General features: G+C 53.9%; 2 protein-coding genes and 1 long non-coding RNA gene across 11 annotated transcripts in view; 2 read left to right on the top strand and 1 right to left on the bottom strand.

The window, feature by feature from the left end:
* The window catches only part of SPMAP2 (sperm microtubule associated protein 2), a 14,300-nt gene extending 13,968 nt beyond the window's left edge, over nucleotides 1-332 (top strand). For both annotated transcript variants that reach the window (XM_089905861.1, XM_089905860.1), the window contains one exon: nucleotides 29-332. In XM_089905861.1, coding sequence (XP_089761987.1) covers nucleotides 29-267 — 239 coding nt within the window. In that variant the 3' untranslated portion in view covers nucleotides 268-332. The remainder of the gene's footprint in view (nucleotides 1-28) is intronic.
* The window catches only part of LOC149744100 (uncharacterized), an 11,919-nt gene extending 1,744 nt beyond the window's left edge, over nucleotides 1-10,175 (bottom strand). Inside the window, exons 1-4 of one of the 3 annotated variants that reach the window (XR_016391549.1) lie at nucleotides 8,637-9,852; nucleotides 8,067-8,196; nucleotides 749-1,733; nucleotides 419-573 (exon numbers count right to left, since the gene is read on the bottom strand). This is a non-coding gene — a long non-coding RNA (uncharacterized LOC149744100). Of the gene's footprint in view, nucleotides 1-418; nucleotides 1,734-8,066; nucleotides 8,197-8,627 lie in introns of all 3 variants that reach the window. The other 2 variants (XR_016391548.1, XR_016391547.1) reach the window with 2 other exon arrangements.
* MIER2 (MIER family member 2) overlaps nucleotides 7,258-15,706 on the top strand; it is a 21,206-nt gene continuing 12,757 nt past the window's right edge. For 2 of the 6 annotated variants that reach the window (XM_089905852.1, XM_022565659.2), the window contains exons 1-3: nucleotides 7,258-7,297; nucleotides 14,784-14,874; nucleotides 15,563-15,705. In XM_089905852.1, the coding sequence (XP_089761978.1) occupies nucleotides 7,289-7,297; nucleotides 14,784-14,874; nucleotides 15,563-15,705 (243 nt within the window). In that variant the 5' untranslated portion in view covers nucleotides 7,258-7,288. Of the gene's footprint in view, nucleotides 7,298-14,783; nucleotides 14,875-15,562; nucleotide 15,706 lie in introns of those variants that run through there. The other 4 variants (XM_022565658.2, XM_022565660.2, XM_089905856.1 and 1 more) reach the window with 4 other exon arrangements.

The raw sequence follows: 15,706 nt of genomic DNA on the forward strand, positions 1-15,706 counted from the left end.
CACCACCCCCTTCTCCCGCCCTCTCCAGTGCCCAAGGCCCAGTCGGACAAGTGTGTTCCTGACCGAGACCCGCGCTGGGAGGTGCTAGAGGCCACCAAGAAGGCGGTGGCCAGTCCCCGCATCGTCTCCCTGGCCAAACCCAAAGTGCGGAGGGACCTGAGCGAGGACTACAACCCCTACCGCATCTCTCCAGCCTCCCTGGTGGCTCGTGCGTCCCCTCGCCTGCACGAGCTTGCCACCCCCAAGAGCGTCACCAAAAAAGCATGAGCAGCCCAGGCCTGGCCCCTCAGCCCATTCCCAGTAAACACCCAAGTGCAGCCTGACCCTGTGTGTGGCTCTGATTACTTTGGCCTGGAGCCGGGAGGGCAGCGGGGGCCCGGAGGAGACAGTAATAATAATGTTTATGTTTGCATCTAACCTGCAATCCTGCAGCCCTTTTTCCCCAGTCACGTTCCCCTGGCGTCGCCAGCCCCTCGAGTGGCAGACTCCACGCTCTCCCACGTCAGAATTTTCCCTCTGAACCACTTCTGTCCCAACTTGCTTATCCAGCCGCATCCCGGGCGTCCACAGCACCTGAAACTCAGTGACCTCCATAAGAAACCAGCCGATGCCTGTTGCGTGATTATGATCTTTGCAGTGACCCGACGAGGGGACTGTCAGTGTCTCCCCTGTGCTGAGGTGGAGGCTGAGGGTCACAGAGTTTGTGAAAGACCCACCAGAGTTTCCCACGGCAGCTGGGACAACTCACCATGAACCGGGGGCTGAAAACCACACAGATGGGTTCTCTGACAGTCCTGGAGATCAGGAGTCCGGCTCGGGTCTCACGGGGCTAAATCCAGGCGTGGGCAGGGCCGGTCCTTCCGGAAGCTCCAACGGGGCATCGGTTCCCGCCTTTTCCAGCTTCTAGAGGCGCCGCATCCCTGGCTCGCGGCCCTGTCCTGCATCCTCACAGCCAGCAGCGCAGCATCTCCCGTCTCTCTCTGCGTCTGACCCTCCCGCCTCCCTCTTATAAGGACCCTGGGATGACGCTGGACGTCTCGGGGAATCCAGGGTCATCCCCGTCTCAGGAGCCTTAACTTAATCCCAGCTGCAAAGTCCCCTCTGCCCTGCGAGGCGACACATCCGCAGGGCCCAGGAAGGACGTGGGTGTCTTTGGGGGCTCTTATTCTACTGAGCACAGTGGGAGAGAGATCTTTTCTGTCTCTGCAACCCCAGAGAAAGCCTCGTTTATCTCTGGCTCCGGCTGGACCACTTGGGGACTGATTGCTGGGTCCTGAGGGTGTGATATACTGACAGCCCCTCACATCTCTCAGAGCCCAGCAAGCATCAGGTCCCGAGCCACGATCTGAGACCCAGTTATTCCCAGACCCTTTGAGGACGTGGGTCCAATATCACCACACATCCTTCTAAGAGGGAGGCCAAGGAAATTGTGTGACACCAAAGCCACCCGCCGCGCTCCAGCCTGAAGAGGGAGGAATGCAACCCTGAAAGGACCCCACGGTCTCCTCTTGGGGCCTCGGGAGAGAGCGAGGCCCTGCTGACACCGTGATTTCTGCCCCCCAGATAATGAAGGTGTGTTGTATTAGCTACTGGATTTGTGGTGATTTGCCTCAGCAGAAGGAGGAAACCAGTGCAGATTAGAAATCTTAGAGGTTCCGTCTTTAGATGCTTGGTGACTGCAGTGCTGGCAAACGCTGCGTGTCCACCAGTGGGGGATGGTCAACCTTAGGGACCTTGCAAGACAAAACAAAACGAAACAAAACTTAAAACCAGCTGAATGTCCAAAACGACGTGCTCGTTCTCTTGTCAAAGACTTCCTCGCATTTTAGCGTTCCTCTTCCAGCTGAGAAAAAACAAACTTCGTACCGCATCTCCTGAAGAAATAAAACGTAACTTTACCTACACTTAAATCATTATCTCACGATTTAATGGGTCGATAAAGAAGCGTGTATACTGCCTGTCACCAATGCGATCCATGGTCCGCTTTGTTGAGACGGAACAGACGGGAAAATCTAACCTTTTCCGGGTTTTACCAGCACTGACGCAGGTAAACTAGCCACCGCTGCAATCAACATACACAAGTTTCATCTCCGCCCAAAACCCTGAGGCTGCTCTGTATTCAGGCTGTTCTCCCACCTGGGCCCTGGCAACCGCTCACTTGCTCTGTGTTCCTACAGGCTGGAGTTTCTAGGGCGCAGGTAAACGGAGCAGGTGTGCGGGCGGAGGAGACTGCGTGTGACCTTCTCACTCTCGGGTTTGATGCTGGTTCACAGCTCAGGGTCGGGATTTGCCCTGTGACCCACTCCGGGATCACGCTGAGTTTGGCCCGTTTACATCTCCAGATAGGACCGGTATCGGGGCTTAGTTCTTCCTATTTATGTTACACTTTCAACTGGTGTTACTTCTTTTGTTTGTTTCTTAAATCTTTCAAAATACGACTCATGCTTTGTGTCAGAGGCTAGGGCCCCAGGAAACAGACTTCGAGACAGAGGCTGAGATAGGAAAATGAGTGGGGACGGCCCTTGTGGTCACCACCGGCTAGGCGGTGAAGGATGCAAAGTCTGCGTACATCTCATGCGGAGCTCTGGAGCTTCACCCCTGTCCCCTGTTGACCACAGGTGCTGGGCCTGGACGCGGCAGCCTCCGCGACGGATAGGTGACATCTCTCTTCAGCCACCGATGTTCCCAGCAGCTGGGAAACTGCTTGTGTGTGTGTTTGGGGGGCGCATGGTGCCCACAGCACCCACTAGCCACCCCTGAACTGCTCAGCTCGGGGTGATGTGCTCTGGACATGGTCCCTCCAGGATCTCTTTTTCTAGGGGGAAAACTTGGAATAGAAAGAGTAGTGGGTGAACCACAGCCCCACCGCTGCCCCGAGCTGCACGCCCCCACCACCCCTCACCTCCCCCAGCTCTCCCTCCGCTAGGCTAAGACGCTTAGCTGCTGGGGTGGCCCAGACCTCACCCCACGCGCCGTCGAAATGGCAGAGAAGCGCCAGGAGCAAGGGACGCGGGGACGCTCTGCCCGGCCGCCCTCGTGGGTGGCGTGTCCTCCGCGCCTTCACCTTGGCTGTTCGTGCTGCCAGGAACGCCCCCTGCAGCCTTTCCACTTCCTCTCTGACCTCTCCGCTGAACACACTGCTTTTTATTTTCTTAGTTTCATTTCTTGTACTCTTTATTTGCAAATCATTCAGGTGTACAGAATAATTGCAAGAATAAGTATAGTAAAATAAAAACCCAAACTGCATACCTTTCCCCAGATTCAGCTATTAACAGTTTGCCCCCAGTTTGCTTGCTCGTTTGCTGTCTGTTTTATAGACAGAAAATATACTTTTCTGAAGTACTTAAGAGTGAGCTGCATACATAGTGGCACTTTACCCCTGCCATCGTCCACTGGGGCGGCTCTAACAAAAAGGCCACGGACTGGGGGCTTATAAATAACAGAAATCTATTTCTCACAGTTCTGGAGACTGGAGTCCGAGATCGAGGTGCCAGCAGATTTGGGGTCTGGTGACGTTTGCTTCCTGGTTCTCGCTGTGTCCTCACAGGGCAGAAGGGGCGACGGAGGTCTCTGGGGTCTCTTCAACCAGGGCACTAATCCTATTCATGAGGGCTCCGCCCTCATGATCTAATCACCTCCCAAGGGCCCCACCTCCTAATACCATCATATTGGGGATTATGTTTCCATATACGAATTTTTAGGGTACACAGATATGTAGTCTATAGTAGCCCCTAAATACTTCAGCGTGAATTTTCAAAGAAGAACATTCTTTTACATAACCAGAGAACAGCTACTGATTCCCGTAAACTTAATGTTGATGCAACGCATTTATTCCGTCTACGTCTGAATTTCAGTTTTGTCAATTGACCTAATAATTTCCCTCTGCCCAGGGACTTCCCTGCTGCTCCAGTGGGTAAGACTCCATGCTCCCAATGCAGGAGGGCCGGGTTTGATCCCTGTTCGGGGAACTAAGATCCTGCATGCATGCCGTAACTAGGAGTCCGCATGCTGCAACCAAGACCCGGCGCAGGCTAAATAAATAAATAAAATAAATATTTAAAAAAATTTCCCTCCGCCCTACTGGAGCCAGCCTAGCATCAGGCATTGTGTTTAGTTGTCACGTCTGGCGGATTTCCACAGATCAGCCTTTTATGGCACTAATATTTCTGAGGAATACTGTCCTTTTCTCCCCCTGTTAATAGAATGTTCCTTATTTCGGGTTTGTGTGAAGCTCCTCAGGTATAGACACAGGTTATGCATTCCTGGGCATAAGTGATCCTTTCTCTGGGCACCCATCTGCCCCTCACTTGTGGTGTTCATTTTTCCCACCTGGCTGAAATGTTGCCTCATTTATCCACTCTAATAATAGTCTGTGGGAAGAGACTTTCACTTTTTTATTTTTTAAATTTATTTTATTGAAGTATAGTTGATTTACAATGTTGTGTTTAATTTCTGCTGTACTGCAAAGTGATTTAGTTATACATACATATACACTCTTTTCATATTCTGTTTCATTATGGTTTATCACAGGATATTGAATATAGTTTCCTGTGCTAGACAGTAGGACCTTGTTGTTTTCCGTTCTATATATAATAGTTTGCATCTGCTAATCCCAGACTCCCAAACCGTCCCTCCCCACACTCCTCCCCCTTGGCAACCACAAGTCTGTTCTCTATGTCTGTGAGTCTGTTTCTGTTTCGTAGAACATTTTGTATGTATTTTTTCGTATTGCATCATATTTTATATTCCACATATAAGTGATATCATATGGTATTTGTCTTCCTTTGTCTGGCTTACTTCACTTAGTGTGAAAACCTCTAGGTCCATCCTTGTTGCTGCAAATGGCATTATTTCGTTCCTTTTTATGGCCGAGTAATATTCCATTATATATATACCACATCTTCTTTATCCATTCATCTGTCAATGGACATTTAGGCTGTTTCCATGTCTTAGCTATTGTGAATAGTGCTGCTACGAACATTTGGGTGCATGTGTCTTTTTGAATTATAGTTTTGTTCAGATACACACCTAGGAGTGGGATTGCTGGATCATATGGCAAACCTATTTTTAGTTTTTTGAGGAACCTCCATACTGTTTTCCATAGTGGCTGTACCAATTTTCATTCCCACTGAAAGTGTAAGAGGGTTCCCTTTTCTCCACACCCTCTCCAGCATTTGTAATTTGTAGACGTTTTGATGATGGCCATTCTTACCGGTGTGAAGTGATACCTCATTGTAGTTTTGATTTGCATTTCTCTAATAATTAGCGATCAAGCATCTTTTCATGGGCCTGTTCACCGTCTGTATGTCTTCTTTGGAGAAATGTCTGTTTAGGTCTTCTGCCCATTTTTTGATTGGGTTGTCTGTTTTTTTGTTGTTGACTTGTATGAGCTATTTGTATATTTTGGATATTAAGCCCTCGTCGGCTGCATCATTTGCAAATATTTTCTCCCAGTCTGTAGGTTGCCTTTTCGTCTTGTTTATGGTTTCCTTTGCTGTACAAAAGCTTGTAAGTTTGCTTAGGTCCCATTTGTTTATTTTTGCTTTTATTTCTGTTGCCTTGGGAGACTGACCTAAGAAAACATCGGTACGATTTATGTCAGAGAATGTATTGCCTCTGTTCTCTTTTAGGAGTTTTATGGTTTCATGTCTTCTATTTAAGTCTTTGAGCCATGTTGAGTTTATTTTTGTGTATGGTGTGAGGGAGTGTTCTAACTTCATTGTTTTACATGAGGCTGTCCAACTTTCCCAACACCACTTGCTGAAGAGACTTTTTTCCACTGTATATTCTTGCCTCTTTCGTCGAAGATTAATTGACAGTAGGTGTATGGGTGTATCTCTAGGCTCTGTATTCCGTTCCATTGATTCATGTCTGTTTTTGTGCCACTACCATGCTGTTTCGATGAGTGCAGCTTTGTCGTATGGGGAAGAGACTTACAGAGAGGGATGAACGCATCCCTCTCTTCATCCGAATCGCCCTGCTCCCCCGCATTTTGCGGCTATTTGATGATTCTTGTCAAAGCTCCCTCCAAAGAGTCTCCTCTGGTTGCCCCAGGATGACTCAAGCCCTTTCCCTCGGTTTCTGCCACGTGTGATGATGACACAGAGCCCTACTGTCACTGCATCTGTTGGTGCATCTCCCTGCCTCACTGGAACTCTGGCTGTCCAGCGCCCAGTCGAGGGCGGCAGGGCACACTGATTGACTGACTGATTGAGCAAGGACCCTCTGTCACAAGGGCCTGAACTCTCAGTCTGGGTGACGTATGCCAAGGTGAGTGGGGGCCCACGACTCATGTAACGTGTGACTTGTGCAGAGAGCAGGGCAGGCCTTCTAACAGGGGTTCTCTCTCCTGGCTGGTGGGCTCTTGGAGCGCTAGCGTAATGCTTTTACATCAAGCATCGAACATGGTGCGTCTCACCTCCTCAGCACCCCAATGACACTGATATCAACAACAGCTTGGAAAGGACTGGGGCTCCTGAATTCCCCCTCCCCCATTGCACTCTTCCCGGTTTGTGCAAGCCAGAAACCTGGGGGCCTGCTCTCTGCTTCTGCTCCAGCCACACCCTAGTCCCTGCTCAGGCCTCCTCACTGGCCCCCATGCCCCCTCTGTCTACACCTTCTGCCTGGATGCCCCCAGCTCGTCTCTGTCTAAGTTGCGCGACGTGGGGGAATCCTTGTCAGGACCACTTTGTTCACTCTCCCCCTCAGTGCCCAGCGCAGGCCCATCACATTTCATCCATTAGTTACAACCCATGACAACCACAGTTCCAGAGCCAGCGGCCGGGCAGGCCTCCACCTCCCCTGCCCACCCGGGGCACTCGGGTTCCAAGTCTCCAATGAGATCCGTCATCACTGGTGCAAACGTGCGGAAAGTTCTAGAACCTCGCTGCCCAGGCTTCAGTCTGGGCTCCGCCGCTCGCTTGTTCCCCGGGTGGCCCGTCACTCCTGGGCTCCGTATCTTTACCTGTAACACGGGGGCACTACAGATGGGAAGGAGGAACTGGGACCAGTGCTTAAGGTGTGCTTATCAGGAATTGGCACTTCCACCACGGCGCCCCCACTTCCCAGACGAGGCCAAGGTCCGCGAGACCCCGCAACCCGCGCATCCCGCGCATCCCGCGCCCGCCCGCGCGTCCCCGTCCGCGCACCTACTACGCGCCCGCCCGCCCGCGCCCCGCCCCCGGCCCCGCCCCGGCGCCCCCACCCGCCCAGGGGCTGCAGCCAATGAGCGCGCGGCCCCGCATCCGGGGATCCCGGCGCGGCCACCGCCTCCCGCGCACACACGGCCATGGCGGAGGTGAGTGAGCGGGCCGGGGGAGCCGGCCCCCGCCCAGGCTTGCGCCCACGCCGCCCGGCCCGGCCGCGTTGGGGCTCCGGCCGGGACCCCTGCCCAGGGCTCGGGGCCGGGCCGCGGCGCTGCTTCCGTCGGGGCCCGAGGGGCGCTGGGCTCCGTCGGCGGCCGCCCCCGGCCCCCCCTCCCGGCTGCCACATCGCGGGCGGCAGAGCGCATGTGTGGCGCGGGGGGCGGGGGCGTGGGGTGGGGAGGGGGCTGCGGGGGCGGGGAAGGGGTGCGCGCCCGAGGTTTCCCGCTCCCCCGCCCGCCGCCCCCGGCGTCCGCCCAGCGTCTGCCAACTTAGCGGAGCACGCGCTCTCTCCGGACCCCGACTCACCAGACCCTCGGCCGCTGGACCCCCGCCCGCTGGCCACCCCCCCCTCCCCCCGCCAGCGGGGCTCGCCCTGCAGAGTCGCGCTCCCTCCGGACCCCAGGCCGCTGACCCCCCCCACCCCCAACCCCACCCCAGCGGCGCTGACCCCAAGGAGTCGCGCTCCCGCCGGACTCCGGGCGGGACTGGAGCTCTGACCTGGGGCCCTCACGGCGCGGTTCCGGCCCGCGGGGGGCGTAGGGCTGCCTTTACCGGCGGCTTAAAGTTACTTCTCCGAGCCTCCTCTCTCTGTCCGGAAAGCGGGCCCAAGACCCCTTACCCCAAGTCCTTGGGGCCAGATGGATGTTGGAGTTAAGTGTTTCGGATTTGAGGGTTTGGGGTGTGATGTTTGAGCAAACTCACCTGGTATCGTTGGGATCAAGACACTGAATAGCTTCGTGGCGGGTCAAACCGGGGATGAAAAACTTTCACTTTGAGGGCTTTTTTGAATGTCGGATAAAACAGTGCGAACCTCCTCCCACTTTATAGGGCCCTAGTGAGGATGAAATGAATAATGCACCTATTAGGGACTCAGCAAACGTGACTCTTAGCGCAGACGTTCGGTTTGGGGATGCCAAGAAGGTCCCTGGACTCAGCAAGTGATCCTCACCCAATGGGTGGGGCCGCCCGGGCCCAGAGAGGAGCAGGCACCCACGCGGTGAGGTGCAGCCGGGTCCTGGGATGCTCGGCCTGGTTATGGGGCCACACTGGGTGTTTGTATCTTGGCACACTGTGGGTGGATGTTGTGGAGGGCAGGACTGGTCATACTCTCCCACCAGTGACCTTCTCAGAGGCAGCGACAGGCCCTGCGTTTGCGCCAAAAAGGGTGTGGGCATCTCAGTCCAAGGCCAGACCTCCCCAGCTAGTTCCTGCCTTACGCTGGGTGGCTGGACCAAAAGGGCCCTTCCAGAGTAGTTCTCCTACCTTTCCTACCTTACAGGGTGTTTGGGGAAACAGGCCTCCTGGGTGGTGGCTGGACTTGTGGGACGGAGGCAGAAGCCGGGTCTCCCGATGTCCCAGCAGGGGCACGGCGTTCTGTGTGTGCGTCTGCCTCAGGGGCCAGCTGTCTTGGCCTGGCAGGTAGCTGCGTGTTACAGGTGGATGGGGCAGACTCCCAGCCAGCCCGCCCCGAGCGCTGCGGGGTTTGGCTGTTGACTCTGCCCTGACCAGTGTCACAGCAGCCGGGTGTCCAGGGTGCTCCTGTTGTGCTGTGTCCAGTTTGGGGTGGTGCCTGTTGAGTGAATTGGGGTTGTTTTCCTAAAAGAAAGTCCGAATGCCTGGCTCCATGGGAGGCCCTTAGGGCCTGGCAGTGAAGGACAACAGGTGTGCAAATTCCAGTCGTGGTGGGTATGGCCAGCCTCTGCCCAGGAGACCCGTTGTATTTCTGGAGCCTCTTACTCTGTGTGACCTTGGGTCGGTCACTCTCTCTGAGATGGGGAGGTCTCATGAGATCATGGCTCCGTGCTTGCACAGAGAAGCTGAACCTTGTGCATTCACTGTCTTGAACTGATAAAAAATGGCGGTTCGTAACCGAGCGGTAAGTGCTTGATCGGGATTAGCTGCCTGATTTCTGTTGCTGCCAAAGTAGCCACAGCACCGTGAGAGAAGGTGGGGCGCTTCCTGCTGCTTTCCTCGCGGATTCCAGCTTGCTCTTCGACAAACCTGAGTCCACCACCTCTGTCCTGTGCTTAAAAGACACGGCTTTTTGTTGTCCTCAGGGGAAAGCGCATCTCCTCCCCGTGACCCTTGGCCCGGTGGCATGATCTCTGAGGATCTCCCCCTGCGTCCTTCTCCACCCCCTGGGCTCCTTCTGTTTCCCTGTGCTGTCTGAAGCCTTGGGGGGACTCGCTGTGTGGTGCCGTCCCGCTGCCCTGGAGGCCTCGGCCTGGAGACGGCCACACAGGCCCTCCCTAGTTGTGCAGGCCCCCTACCCCATTTTCTCCCCTCAGTTCTGTGCACATCTGCTTGTTTGTTATCTGTATCCCCAACGAGATGGCTGACTCGTCAAGACTGGACAGGCAGAACCTGTTTGTCGACTGACTGCTGTGCACCCAGTGCCTCTTGCCTCCCGGCCCAGAGCGGGTGCTCTACAGGCTGTCAGACAGGGATGAAGTGCTGGGTGGCCCCAGCGGGACCAGGCACCTTTGCTGGGTGTGGGCGGGGGGTGGGGGGGTCTGGTTAACGCTGCTGCCTGATGAGTCACCTCGACACTCAGTTCCTCAAAGCAGCCATCGGGGTTTTTTTTGTTTGTTTGTTTGTTTTTTGCGATACACGGGCCTATCACTGTTGTGACCTCTCCTGTTGCGGAGCACAGGCTCCGGATGCACAGGCTCAGCGGCCATGGCTCACGGGCCCAGCCGCTCCGCGGCATGTAGGATCTTCCCGGACCGGGGCACGAACCCGTGTCCCCTGCATCGGCAGGCGAACTCTCAACCACTGCGCCACCACGGAAGCCCCAGCCATCAGTTTTTAATTACCTGTCACGGTTCTGAGGGCTCACTGGTCCCTCATGTGGTTGCGGTTGGTTGGTGGCTGGGCTGAGCCAGCACCAGTGGAGGGAAGCTTCCTCGCCCACGTGTGGCTGTGATGCCGCCTGCTGGCGTGGCCTCTCCTTGTGGCTTGTGCTTCCTCACAGCATGGGCGGCTGTGGGAACTGCACTGCATTTCACAGCTTAGTCTTGGGGGTCACGTGGAAGCTCTCCCACCAGAGTCCCAGGCCCAGCCCTCGCACAGGGTGGGGAGGCACGTCGGTGTCCTGTGCCTGGAGGAACGCCTGTGGGTGGCGTGCCTGGGTGCAGCCACCTAGGAGGATGGCCTCCCACACGTCACTGCGGGTTAGGCTCGGAGGGCTGAGCGGGAATCAGACGCGGCTCTGCTTCCAGCAGCGCCTGCGTCTGAGCACTGGGCCCAGCCTTCCCGCCCTGGGCTTGCTCCCTCCTCCACCCCACTCGCCTTTGGGACCAAGTCCGTAGAATGCTGTCTTCCTTCCTTCTTTCCTCCCGCCCCCCCCCACCACTTTTTTTTTTCCTTCTTTTTCTTTTTAACCCAGAACGTGCTTAGTCAGCTCCTCATCTATTTCCTTCTCCCACCTTGGCAAAACAGGGGCCTTAGGCTTGGGCGGGACCATCCAGGGTGCTGGGAATGGCGGGTGACTGACTTGACCTCTCTGAGCTGCAAGTCCCTTATTTCTCTTATGAAGAAAATGATTACACAACCTCTTGAGGACCCAGTGAGGAAATCAGTGTGGAAATTCCTACTAAACTTCTTTTTCTAAAATTTGAAAACTTAGTTTATTAACTATTGTATTCTCTCTCTCTATATATATATATTTTTTTCCTGTAAACAGCCTTACTGAGGTATAATTCATTTACTGTACAATTCATTCATTTTAATGTGTGCGATTCAGTGGTTCTTAGTATATTCATAGAGTTGTGCAGCCATCACCAGTCAATTCTGGAACATTTTCACCAGCCCAGAAGAAACCGTGCACTCATTAGTCATCTCTCCCCCATCCGTCTCCCCAGCCCCTGACAACCAGGAACCCACTCTCTCTGTCTGTGGCTCTGCCTGTTCTGGACGTTTCCCGTCAATGGAGTCGCACCCTGTGTGCCTTCTGTGCCTGGCTTCTCACTGAGCATCGTGTTCTCAAGGTTGTCCACGTGGTAGCGAGTGTCAGGGCTTCGCCTCTTTCCTGGCTGAGTGATGCTCCATCTGATGGCCATTTGGGCTCTCTCCTCCTTTGGCTGTTGTGAGTCATGCGGCTGAGAACACTCGTGAACAGGTCTCAGCGTGGATGAATGCTTTTGTCTGTCTTGGGTGTTTCAGGGAGGAGAGGCTTAACTTTTCCCTCTGCCCCCCTGGGCCCCTGGCTGGGGCTCCATGGTTCTGGCTGACAAGGGCAGCTTTGGGAGAGAGAAACAAGCAGCTTGTTAACCAGGTGGTGTGCGTCATGCGGAAGAACCCGGCGAGGAGTCCCCAAAGGGGTGGTCAGGGCTCAGGAGTGTGTGAACATCAGGGCGGTCAGTGCAGAGGGAAGGCCTTGACCTCTGGGGGCCGTGCCTTATGGGCGGAGAGGAGTGGGGCTGGTCAGTAGACTATGTGTGCTCTGCCTCGGGGCCGGGTCTGCTTTCTCACCTGCCTTCACTGATGGTCACCCTGTGCCAGGGTGGCGTGTTGGGGGGCGTCCGGTGACACCCAGGTGTGTTCCCTGTGCTGTCCCATTGCACGTCCCCCCCCCCAAGTGCCTGCATTCCCCCCACACTTGATATCATGTGTCCTCCTGGCCACAGAAGTGGTGTCTGACATGTGCTTATTTGCTGTCCCTAATGCTGAGCTTTGCTTCCACCTGCCGATTGGCCATTTGTTTATCCCTTTGAAGGAATGTCTATTCAGAGACTTTGCCTGTTCGTCCCTTTAGAAAGGGACTGTATGATTTGCAAATATCTTTTACCGGACTGTGAGTTGTCTTTTTAAATTTTTAATTTTGATGAAGTCCAGTTTATCTATTTTTCTTTTGTTGATTATGCTTTTTGTGTCTTATCTAAGAAACCATTGCCTGGTAAGAAAGATTTATCGCTATGATTTCTTCTAAGAGTTTTATAGTGTTAGCTCTTATATTTGAGGTCTTTGATCCAGTTTGAGTGAGTTTTTGTGTGCGGTGTAGGATAGGAGTTGAATGTTACTATTTTGCGTTTGGATATCCAATTGCCGTAGCACTGTTTGTTGAAAAGACTGTTCATTCTGCATTGAATTTTTCTGTCACCCCTTTAAAAATTCGCTTGACTGTAAATATATGGGTTTGTGTTTGAATTCTCAGTTCTATTAATTTGGTCTAAATATCTGGCTTTATGTCAGCACCACACTGTTTTGATTACTGCAGCTTTGGAGTACTTTTGAGATTGGGAAGTGTTCTTCCTTTTCAAGATTGTTCTAGCTGTTTGGGGTCCCCTGAGTTTTCATATGATTTTTGGAGTCTGTCAGTTTCTACATAGAAGCCCGGTGGGATTCTGATAGGCGTTTTGTTGAATCTGTAGATGAATTGGGGAGTATTGACATCTTAGCAATAGTCTTTTGAGCTATGAATATAGTATGTCTTTCCATTTATGTAGATCTTTAGTTTCTTTCAATGTGTTTTGCACTTTTCAGAGTATTAGTTTTGAATTTCTTTTGCTACATTTATTCCTAAGTATTTTATTCTTTTTGGTGCTATTGGAAATGGAATTGTTTTCCTTATTTTCTTTTTGGATTGTTCATTGCTAGTATATAGGAGTAAAGTTGATTTTTGTAGGTTATCTTGTGTCTTGCAGCCTTGCTGAACTCATTTATTAGTTCTGGTTTCTTTAGTGGATTCTTTAGTATCCTCTGTGTCCCAGGTCATGACTTGCCTTTCCAATTTGGATTCCTTTTATTTTACTTTCCTGCCCCGACTGCTGCCTCCTCCAGGACCGTGCCCTGAAGAGACTGAAGAGACCGTGCCCTGGTTTTGGGTGAGGCGCTAGCCATTTGCCTCAGGGGTGGCAGTAGCTGGGGTTTGGATGGACACCCTTTTCAGGAAGTTCCCTTGCAGCCTTCATATGTCAAGTGTTTTCATCATGAAAGGGTGTTGGACTCTGCTATGTGCCGTCTCTGCATCTGCTGAGATGACTTTGGTGTGGGTTTTGTGTTTAGTGTGTCGCTGTGTTGGTTGTGTTGGGTGTCACACCTGTGCTGCATCCCTGCTCTGAGCCACTCCTCATTGGTGTGCAGTGTTCTCTGTATGTCGTTGAACTCAGTTTGCTTGGGTTTTGTTGAGTTTTGTGTTTCTGTTTGTAAGAGACATTGGTCTAGTTTTCTTGTTCCTAATAAATTTTTGAACATTGTGATAATGGTAGCTTTTTTTAAAGACAATTAAAAAAAAGTTTACTTATTTATTTGGCTGCCCTGGGTCTTTGGTTGCAGCATGCGGGATCTTTAGTTGCGGCATGTGAACTTTTAGTTGCGGCATTTGGGATCTAGTTCCCTGACCAGGGATTGAACCCAGGACCCCTGCGTTGGGAGCGTGGACTCTTAGCTACTGGACCACCAGGGAAGTCCCAGTGGTAGCTGTTATGATGCTTCCATTTGCACTTTTAAAAAATTTGAGGTATAACTTATGTGCTTCAAAATATACCCATCTAAAGTGTTTAATTCAGTGATTTTTAGTATGTTCACAAAGTTTTGAGACCTTCACTTCTATCTGGAACATTCCATCACCCCAGAAAAACACCTGACCCCACCAGCAGTCACCCCAGCCCCTGACAACCAGGAACCCACTGTCTGTCTGTGGATCGGCCTGTTCTGGATGTTTCCCATCAGTGGAATCACACCCTGTGTGTCCTTGTGTGTCTGGCTTCTCTCACTGAGCATCGTGTTCTCAAGGTCTGTCCACCTGGTAGCGAGTGTCAGTGCTTCACCCCTTTTCATGGCCAAGTAATATTTTATCATAAGGATGGATCACGTCTTGTTTATTCATTCACCTGGTGATGGGCATTTGGGTGTTTACACCTTTTGGCTGTGGTAAGTCATGCTTCTGTGAACACATGTGTACACCTTTTATGGACACATGTTTTTGGTTCTTTGGGGTGTGTGCCTAGGAGTAGAATTAATTGCTGGGTCATTTGGTAACTGTTTACTTTTGGAGGAATTGCCAGAGTTCTCCATAGTGGCTGTTTGCCTTTTTAAGACAAAGTTTCGGAGGCTGGTCCCTTGTGCAGTGGCTGTGGTGTCAGCACCTGGCTGCGGGGTGTGGCACCAGGGCTGTGTGTGGGCCTGGGTCACCTGGGCCCCGTGTCCTGGGCTGTGATCAGCACTGCTGGTGGCCGGCCGTCCCAGGCTCCTCACGGTGTCCGTGGGTGCCGTTCCCGCCGCCGGCCCTAGGCCCTCCCTGCCTGTCTCCGCAGGGACGCTTGGACTCCAGCGCAGCGACACACCTGGCCCGCCTTGACCCCCGCCCCAGCCCGCGGAGGCCTTCTGTTACCTGGTGCCCCATGCCCCCGGGGCTGGCTCTGACCCTCCACCGCCCTGTCTGGCCGCGGGCCCTAATCCTGCTCGTCTCCTCCGCAGGCCTCCTCGCTAGAGAGGCGGAGCCCTGGACTGGCCTCTTGCCTCTCTCACAGCCTGTGCCCTGGGGAGCCCGGCTTGCAGACCACAGCAGGTACCTTCCTCCCTGGGGCCCGGGCCTTGGCAGGTGCGAGAGACGGCACACTGGCCCCTGGAGCCTCGGGAGGGGGCGTGCGGGCGGGGTGGCCAGGGCTGTCTCCTGTTGTCCAGACCGAGTGCCTCCGTTCTCCAGAGCTTCCTGGCCAACCCCGGGCCTAGGCTGTGGGTGGGGGCTGCAGGAGGGGGCGGTGCTGGGCAGGCACTCTCCCTCCCCGGGGCCCTGTGCCTCCCCTGAGCTGGCCACCTGCCCCTCCCGTCTACTCCCTGTGGCTCTGCCCCCCTCTGCTGCGCTCGGGACCCACATGCAGGTCCAGCCTGGGCCCTCACTGCTCCCTGGCTGGGGTTGAGTGAGACATAGCTATTTCCTGTTTTGTTTTGTTTCTTCTAAAAATCAACTCATTGAAGACCAGTCATGGAGAGAGAGCAGTGAACACATCCTGGTTCTTTGGGGAAAACCCCAGATCTGGTCACGTCCCCCAGCTGCTGGGCCGAGGCCAGAGGAGGGCTGGAGCATCGGTTGGGCTGCTGCGTGCTAACCCCAGCCCGCGTGGACACACGCGCGTGCATACACCCCTGTGGTGGCAGCTGGGCCCCCGAGGCTTCCTCCGCCCTGTGGTCATCTGCAGAAGCTCAGTGGTTGGGACGGTGGCAAGGAGCTCACACGGGCCTGTGTCTCCCCACAGTGGTGTCCATGGGGTCCGCAGACCATCAGTTCCACCTGGCGGAGATCCTGTCTCGGAACTACGGTGTCCAGGAGGAGCATGAGGGGGCTGCGCGGGGCCCAGAGAAGCCGGAGGAGGAGCTAGAGAAGGACTTCGTCTCCCAGG

Source organism: Delphinapterus leucas, unplaced genomic scaffold (genome assembly GCF_059928025.1).
Source record: "Delphinapterus leucas isolate spDelLeu-1000000601 "Yukka" unplaced genomic scaffold, BTC_Dleu_Yukka2 spDelLeu_asBTCV2_sq25, whole genome shotgun sequence".
Lineage (NCBI taxonomy): Eukaryota > Metazoa > Chordata > Mammalia > Artiodactyla > Monodontidae > Delphinapterus > Delphinapterus leucas.